General features: G+C 50.9%; 1 protein-coding gene across 1 annotated transcript; it reads left to right on the top strand.

Moving 5' to 3' along the window:
- The first annotated feature begins 5,019 nt into the window (after positions 1-5,019).
- LOC119097415 (anionic trypsin-1-like) lies at positions 5,020-6,699 on the top strand. Its single transcript, XM_037220457.1, has one exon. It carries the CDS (start codon positions 5,020-5,022, stop codon positions 6,109-6,111), a length of 1,092 nt encoding a protein of 363 aa, XP_037076352.1. The 3' UTR covers positions 6,112-6,699.
- Positions 6,700-7,798: the final 1,099 nt, after the last annotated feature.

Consider the following 7,798-nt stretch of genomic DNA (forward strand, 5'->3'; position numbering starts at 1 on the left):
CATCAGCTCATCACCAAGCCAAACACAACAGGCATACTTATGACTTCTGTTGAGATGGGGTCAGAGAAAACAAACATTTTGTTACTGTTCCTTACAAAATATGAATGCTTATTTCCATGAAAGTAGCCTGTGCCTAACCTAAGAGGCCTTATATCATCTCATCCCGTATAACCTGTTTGTATTACAGCAGCAGTTGTGAGTTACTGATTCTTACACAATTCCTATTGGTACTTGCCATCCACTTGACCGACTTAACCTAACCTAGAGCAGCCCATATGATGAACATCATTTCAACTCACCTATCTGTTGACAGCAGCACTTGTGATAAAAACATGATATTTAAAGCTAGTTTTTGGCTGGTTTCAACTTGCATTTTTATTCAGTTCATTTGTGTACGCTTGTTGACATCATACAAAGTTGACAACACACAAATCAAAACACTTCAAATCACTTCGAGCAACTTATTTTTGATTGTCATGGTTGACCTATGTCAAGGGCAATAACGGGTATGCTCCACAAAACAATCTCTCTTCTCCAAAAGCAACATAACTTTTAGATGACCATGCCGGTATTGCTGCTTGCTTTTTCGGCTGCAGCAAATGCATTCATTTGGGCTTGTTTATTCATATTTAATGACAAAGTTTGAGATGTCGGCTTCACATTTTAAATGGGGTGGTCTGACTGTTTGTTAAATATCAATATTTAACTCATGCTATAATGGCTATGCAGCTTAGAATATCCCCGCGCTAAAAATATAGTGCATATATACAGTACAGTCATTTGCCGGTCAGCAAACCATGACAACTATAGAAAACATCTGGTTGAAGCAGCCATGAGTACCACTTTAAGAATTTGGGACAAATAACCAAGAATATGGAACAAAATAGGCTTTTGGCATCATAATTTGTCTTGTGCCAAAACTCGATGCATTAAAACAGAAAATGGCTAACTCTGGTTACCAATCATGTGTTGAAAGCAGGTAAGGTAAGCAATTATTTGGTCCACAGGAGACTTCCTGGCTTCTTCCTGCTCCCCAAAAACAAAAATTCAGCACATTTTGCATGGTGTGCTGGCAGACAGAGTCATCCGACTCCCCCTCCCCCCCCAAACATAAATTCAATCATGCCCACCAAACTTCGAGATTAAAATGCGAAGCAAGAGGTGTGCACGATAAATATCTCCAGAGGGCAGAATTTCGTCATCAAACACTTCTGTATTAGCTGCGTCAGGTCTGTCCCAAGGCTTTATATGGCAGCCTTGCCTTGCCTTAATAGCCTTGCCAGGTAGCCTGGTGAGACAGATATTCGAAATGCTTGAATTTATCATTATTGAGCACCGCCATGAACCGAGAAAACGGTTAACCGAAGGTTTAAGAGGGCAAAAATGGCGGTAAAAATAAGTTCCGTGCTTCAAATTGTCTCCTTCATTCCCTGTGAATTCTTCACGCTTGGGTGCATATCAAACATGTTTGGGCGGGTGGTAAGTTAATCAAATTTATGTATGAAATACGTACAGGTATGCAGTTGGAGCATCATGCAGAGAAATTGGTCAAAATTTTAAGCGGCAGATGGTACCTCTAAAGACAATCGAAAAGGAAGGAAGAATAAAGTGGTGTCACACTGGTATGATACCAAGAAAAACGAAAGTAGCTAAATAAATATAAAGACTGCTACTTTGCTCGCAAAATTTTGTAATCAGCTGACTTGACTTAAAATCTGTTAATGTAAGTGCTCGAATGGTCACATTCATCTTGTAAGTTTAAATCAGAAGACATTTCTTGAACTTTTCATTCATGCATTTCGGGAGTGATGCAATTTAGTGGTCAAGTTTCCTCCGAAGAAAAGAAATACGTGGAGTAAAATTTCTCTACCAGGCCTTGCCGGTGTTTGCACCAGGCTCTGCCTTCTTGGCGTGGTGGTGGGACCAAAAAAATAGGGGATGCGTGAAGACCTTGCATTTGGCGCACAGCTGCAGATTGTGATGCATTTTGTAAGCAAACCAAACTTAATGCGTGCAAGCGGCTGGGGTCGCTGGGGTTCTTGGGCTTGGAGGTACCTGGCGCCCTTGCTCTGTGCATACATAGACATGATTCAGGTGTAGGTGAGGCAGAGCATAGCCATAGGTGTCCAGGTTCTGCGGAGCCTCGTTTATGCTTGGTGGTTTCAAGTGAGCTCGGTTTCGGATGACATCTGAAAACCTCAGGAGGGGAAATAGGGGTTTGGCATGTGTGATTAGACAATGTCAGGCAGGAGTGAAAAATTCACATAAAATATGGGGAAAAGGAGGGAAAAATTTATCCTCACAGGGTGTTGCTTTACACCCAAAGTCGGCAATTCTGAGACACTGGGTGAGCAAGGCATCTACTGGACGGGAGGCACCGCAAATGGCAAAATGCGATGGCAAAATGGCAAAATAGTTGCCACTTATTCTGTTTCGAATTGTTTAGACCATGTGGCAGCCTATGCAAAGTGCGGTGGGGAAAAGGAGATCATAGCTCTTCACGGATTGCTTGGGAATGTGGCCCATGACGACCACGCGGTATTAACAACGTACGAAATTACTATCACACCCGGTTGGTCACGCGAACCGAATCACGATCATACCCACCGTTATTTGTGGGAAGCAGTTTTCAGTCCGATAGTGGTCATACTCTACATTAAAATGATAGATTACACTAGCTTTACGAGCTTTGCCATCACGAATGAAATGGTCGTTGTTCGAACTATCTTCCTCGTCGGGCGTGCTAAGTCTCTATCAAGAGCACTGAATTATGAAGAATGTACGCCAAGCATCATCCAGTTCTTCTCAGGAATTAACACCTGGCGACGTCCGGGTGCTTGCAAAGCCAAGACGTTACGCACACATTACGTTAAACATTGGTGCTGTGTATTTCGTCATGCTATTTCGTTATGTGTTTCGTAAAAAACGCACCAGGCGAGGACGATAGTCCGAGCAACAATTATTTCATCCGAAATACGAACGCCTCGTCTCAATCCTTCCGTAAAGCTGGAGCTTCGCAATATCAGTTGGTTGTGTAGAAGGAGGTTCTGATTTCTACAAGGCATGACATAGATTCAAAACTGGACTCAAAGCACTGCCTTCCTCCACTTAGAAGCGGTTTATCCTCAAGGTTGGCGGGGGTTGCCAAGAACATCGAGAGCACCTGAGACGATAGTTTGGTTCGAAAGGCCACCATTATTCAAGGGTGCAAGGAGCTACGTATTTGTATCCCCGTGATATATATATATATATATATATATATATATATATATATATATATATATATATATATATATACACGGAAGACCATTTGTGCAACGCAATTTTTAGAATAGAACTTTAGTTTTTTGCGCTAATAGTACGTTGGGGTTTATAGCCTGTGGGTTATGGGTTATGTTCAGCTGTTGGCATGCGAAATGGAGCGTATGCAACTGTGACGGCTGATGTTAGTGACTCATGTTCTTTAAACACCACTGGCTCGCCTGAAATGCACCAGACAGAGCACCAGTGCTTCCAAAAATGTTATCAGACTTGCCATTTCTATATGAGTGGCCAATGACCCACTGGTCATGGTCCAGCCGACATCCTGCAGCCTTTGAAAAAGTGTTGGCGCCTGCTTGTGCATGACATGGAGCTCGGGAGACCAAAGGGAAAACACGAAGACTGAAAATATTTTTGAGCTATTCAAAGCACGTTGCTAACTGTAAGCCCGCATTACTAATTAAACTATGACAATAACTGTGGCCAACAACTGTCTGCGTAAAAGTAGGGAAAGGGACGGTAAGTTTTCGCTCACGCTGTGTCCACATTTGGAGTTTTTATTTTTGGATACAATAAGCCAACGGCTGTCGGATGGCCGTTGTTCTACAAGAACCAAGTGGTTGCGCGTTGGTATTGGGGGGCTTTCTCTCGTATCCCTTTGTTCCACGCCCGCATTTCCAACTCTGTGACGTAATCACTGCCACACCGGTTGCCGGGAGAGAATTCCGCAGTTTCGGCCGGCCGACTGCAGCAGCAGCGGCCCGTTCCCCGAAGTGCGCTTTGTCATCGCTCGCCACGGATTGCCGGCTTTGCACGCAGCACCGTGAGAAAACCGCAGTTCCGTGAAACTGGCGGATGGTCCTGCCGTCCTCCTACGGAGCTGTGTCGGCAGGGCAGCTCCAGGTGAGGGACGGCGAGGCGTGCAGGTCCTGCCGTCCTCATGTGGGGCTGTGTCGGCAGGGCAGCTCCAGGTGAGGGACGGAGAGGCGTGCAGGTCCTGCCGTCCTCATGTGGGGCTGTGTCGGCGGAGCGGCTCCAGGTGAGGGACGGCGAGGCGTGCAGGTCCTGCCGTCCTCATGTGGGGTTGTGTCGGCGGAGCGGCTCCAGGTGAGGGACGGCGAGGCGTGCAGGTCCTGCCGTCCTCATGTGGGGTTGTGTCGGCGGAGCGGCTCCAGGTGAGGGACGGAGAGGCGTGCAGGTCCTGCCGTCCTCATGTGGGGTTGTGTCGGCAGGGCAGCTCCAGGTGAGGGACGGAGAGGCGTGCATGTCCTGCCGTCCTCATGTGGGGCTGTGTCGGCGGAGCGGCTCCAGGTGAGGGACGGCGAAGCGTGCAGGTCCTGCCGTCCTCATGTGGGGTTGTGTCGGCGGAGCGGCTCCAGGTGAGAGCCGGAGAGGCGCGCGAGGAAGTGGCTGACCTGTCACAATACGGGACCATTCACAAACATCCTTAACAGACCGCAAACCCGTTCTCACAAGCACAGCGGGAACATAAATCCAATCCTGTGCTGATTTAAACTCCGTGACGGCAGCGCGATGTGTTATCAGAATCCAATCCCGGGAATCAGCGCGCGCTCATGACCGCTGAAGGCCGCGCAGCAGGACGCGCGGATAGAAAGGGCTGACTCATGCCCGGCCGGGGAAAGTCCGCAGCCGTGTCCGGGACGGGTGCAGTGTCCCCAGCGTGCGATCCATTGACACGACGCTCGTCACAGTGCAGTGTGCCGGCGCCGAGAGCAGAGCCGATCACATCTGCAGACGATGGTGCTGGTCATCATTCCGCTGCTTCTGCTGCTGTGGACGCCGGGCGGCCGTAGCAGCGCTGTTGTCTTCCCCCCGGCCGGCCGCAGTCGCTGCGGGCCCGGGCTCGCATGCGTGCCGGTAGAGTGCTGCGGGGACTACGAGACGGTGCAGCAGCTGGCGCGCCAGCAATCGCCCGTCTGCAAGTTCCGCGGCCTCGACGCCTTCGTCTGCTGTCGGCGGCGCGGCCAGGCTCCGCCGGAACAGGAGCCGGCGTGCGGCACGCTGGCGCCGCCGCGGCCCGCGCAGCGCCGACGCCGCGAAACGCGGACGCCCTCGCCGGAGGTGGTACCGCCGCCGATCCTGACCAGGCAGCGCGTGATGGTGGTGCAGGGCACCGACGCGGCGCCTGGCCGCTGGCCGTGGATGGTGCTGCTGGGCCGTGACGGCCGCTGGATGTGCGGTGGCGCCCTGCTCAGCCGGCGCTTCGTGCTGACTGCCGCCCACTGCGTGCCTGACGACGCCGACGGCCTGGCAGTGCGGCTCGGGGAGCACCGGCTCTCGACGCCGCTCGAGACCGAGCACCACGAGCGGCGCGTGGCGCGCGTGCTGCGCCACCCCGACTATGCGGCCTCACAGAACGACCTGGCGCTGCTGGAGCTGGCGGCGCCAGTCGACTTCTCGGACACGGTACGGCCCATCTGTCTGCCGCCGGCCGATGCCGACCACCAGGGACGGCCGGCGCGGCTGGCCGGCTGGGGCCTGTTGCAGTTCGCCGGTCGCTCCGCTGACGTGCTGCAGGAGGCGCGGCTGCGCGTGGCCGACACGGCCGCCTGCGAGGCCGCCTACCGCGGGCTACCCTCTTTCTCGCAGGCATTTCCGGGTGGCTTCGGCAGCACCAAGCTGTGTGCGAGCGCGGCAGACGGCGGCCGGGCCGACGCCTGTCAGGGCGACTCCGGCGGGCCGCTGGTGTACCGGGGCGCCGGCACCGACGGCATCTTCCAACTAGTGGGCATCGTCTCGACCGGGGCCGGCTGTGGCAACCCCGACTTCCCCGGCGTTTACACAAGGGTCTCCAGCTATGTGGGCTGGATCAACTCGGAGATCTTCTGACAGACGGTGTGAAGCAGCTGGAGCCGGGAATGCACGTACAAAAAACAGGGCATGCAGTTCCTCTGCACTGCCTGGTTTCGAGATGAACCGAGGTCAAGTGAGGCTAAGAGGGTGTCTCCCCCTGAAGTTTATGGTGCCTGATTGTCAACGGTGACGACTGACTGTAAAATACGTATTGGCTATTGGATTTGACCAGTAAACGTCCGGGACCTTTAGCTGCACCACACCGTAATTTGCGTTGTGCCGTGATGCATCGCACTGATACTATCACACTATTGAACGGCTGCTTGCACGAAACGTCGTACTGGGACGCAGGCTTAGCGGTTCCAGTGCTATTCATATTGCTGGGAAAGTTACATGATGTACTGCAGGCATAGCTGAAAGTACTATATTTTTGGTCCCTTTGCATATTGTTCTTTGCTTATGTGTTTTCACCGAAGTCTTGAAGCGGTCACTGTAATGTGCAACACGGGTCAGATTATTAGACGAGCGCTTCTCCAGCGCGGGAGGGCTTTCTGCAGTGGACAAAGCGACTCTTGTCAACTGCATTGTAAGCAAATGAAAGTGGGCGATGGCTTATGAACCAAAACGTGCAGTGCAAATAAAGCGCTAAACGCAACGTGGACTGTACGAGAGCAGCAGCGTAATTCACAAAGCGTCCGGCGGCACCCTGAATGGCATTTGCATGTCACTAGTGCATGATACCAAACCCAGCGTTCGAGCTTACACTATTGTGACGCGTTCCGTTAGTTGACAAGGTAATATGAGTGGACGACGTTAGAGTCGTACCGCTGCAGGATCCTGGTGACGCCACTAGTCAGCTGAGCGAATCTAGAGATTGAACTTACGATACCATGACCCGTTCCGTTAGTTGGCATTGTGGCCTGGGCAGGCGACGTCCAGGTCTGACCGGTGCAGAATCCTGATGACGTTACTTGGACAAGATCTAAATATCTACTGCCTGTATTATGCCCTTGCCCTGCTCTCAGTACGCTTATATCCCCTGCCAAATATTTCCCAACGAGGGCATATTTTATCGGTGCGAGGACAAGCTGGCAACTGACTTACAACCGGATGCTATTTTACCTAACGTAAAAGTGAATGTGTTTGGCCACCATGTTAAAAAGAGAACAACTAAAAGAAGAAATTTCTATTGACGACACGTGCCCTGGTGTGCAAATTTTCGAAACGACAATTAACCTAAAATGTAGATTGCCTTATTGTTAATATTCCGAAGTGAGCATTAAGCAGTTGACACACAAATGTAAAATCACCGAACAGTCAATTAACAGAACGTGTTCTTACGGAATGTGACCTTAACGAACGGCAATTAGGCAATTAGTTTCCCGGTTGCTTGAATTGTCGAATTACTTTTGTAGCAATGGAAAATGGACGATTTTAAGTTCCCTGAGAGAGCCCAAATCTCCGGCGAACCGTTATGGGCGTCCATACATTATGTCCGACATTGATCGAAAGCGCGCTGGTGAAGCGCAACAAACATGGCTAAGGCATGGGGTCGCCCTGGAAGCTCATGCAGCAAAGGAGGGTGAACAGCCTGCAATTTATCAAATATGGCAACATCTTTTTACGGAGAGCCTCTAAGTGCATGGGCCGACGCCTTAAAGGAAATGAATGAAAGGGGACTCCTCTTTATTTGGCCTCTAATTAAAAAGGCGGTGAGACAAAA

The sequence above is a fragment of the Pollicipes pollicipes genome, unplaced genomic scaffold (assembly GCF_011947565.3).
Source record: "Pollicipes pollicipes isolate AB1234 unplaced genomic scaffold, Ppol_2.1 Scaffold_4295;HRSCAF=5057_pilon_pilon_pilon, whole genome shotgun sequence".
In the NCBI taxonomy this organism is placed as follows: Eukaryota; Metazoa; Arthropoda; class Thecostraca; order Pollicipedomorpha; family Pollicipedidae; genus Pollicipes; species Pollicipes pollicipes.

Coding starts and splice junctions, on each gene's coding strand:
- LOC119097415 (XM_037220457.1), top strand. CDS start 5,020: ATGGTGCTGGTCATCATTCCGCTGCTTCTGCTGCTGTGGACGCCGGGC.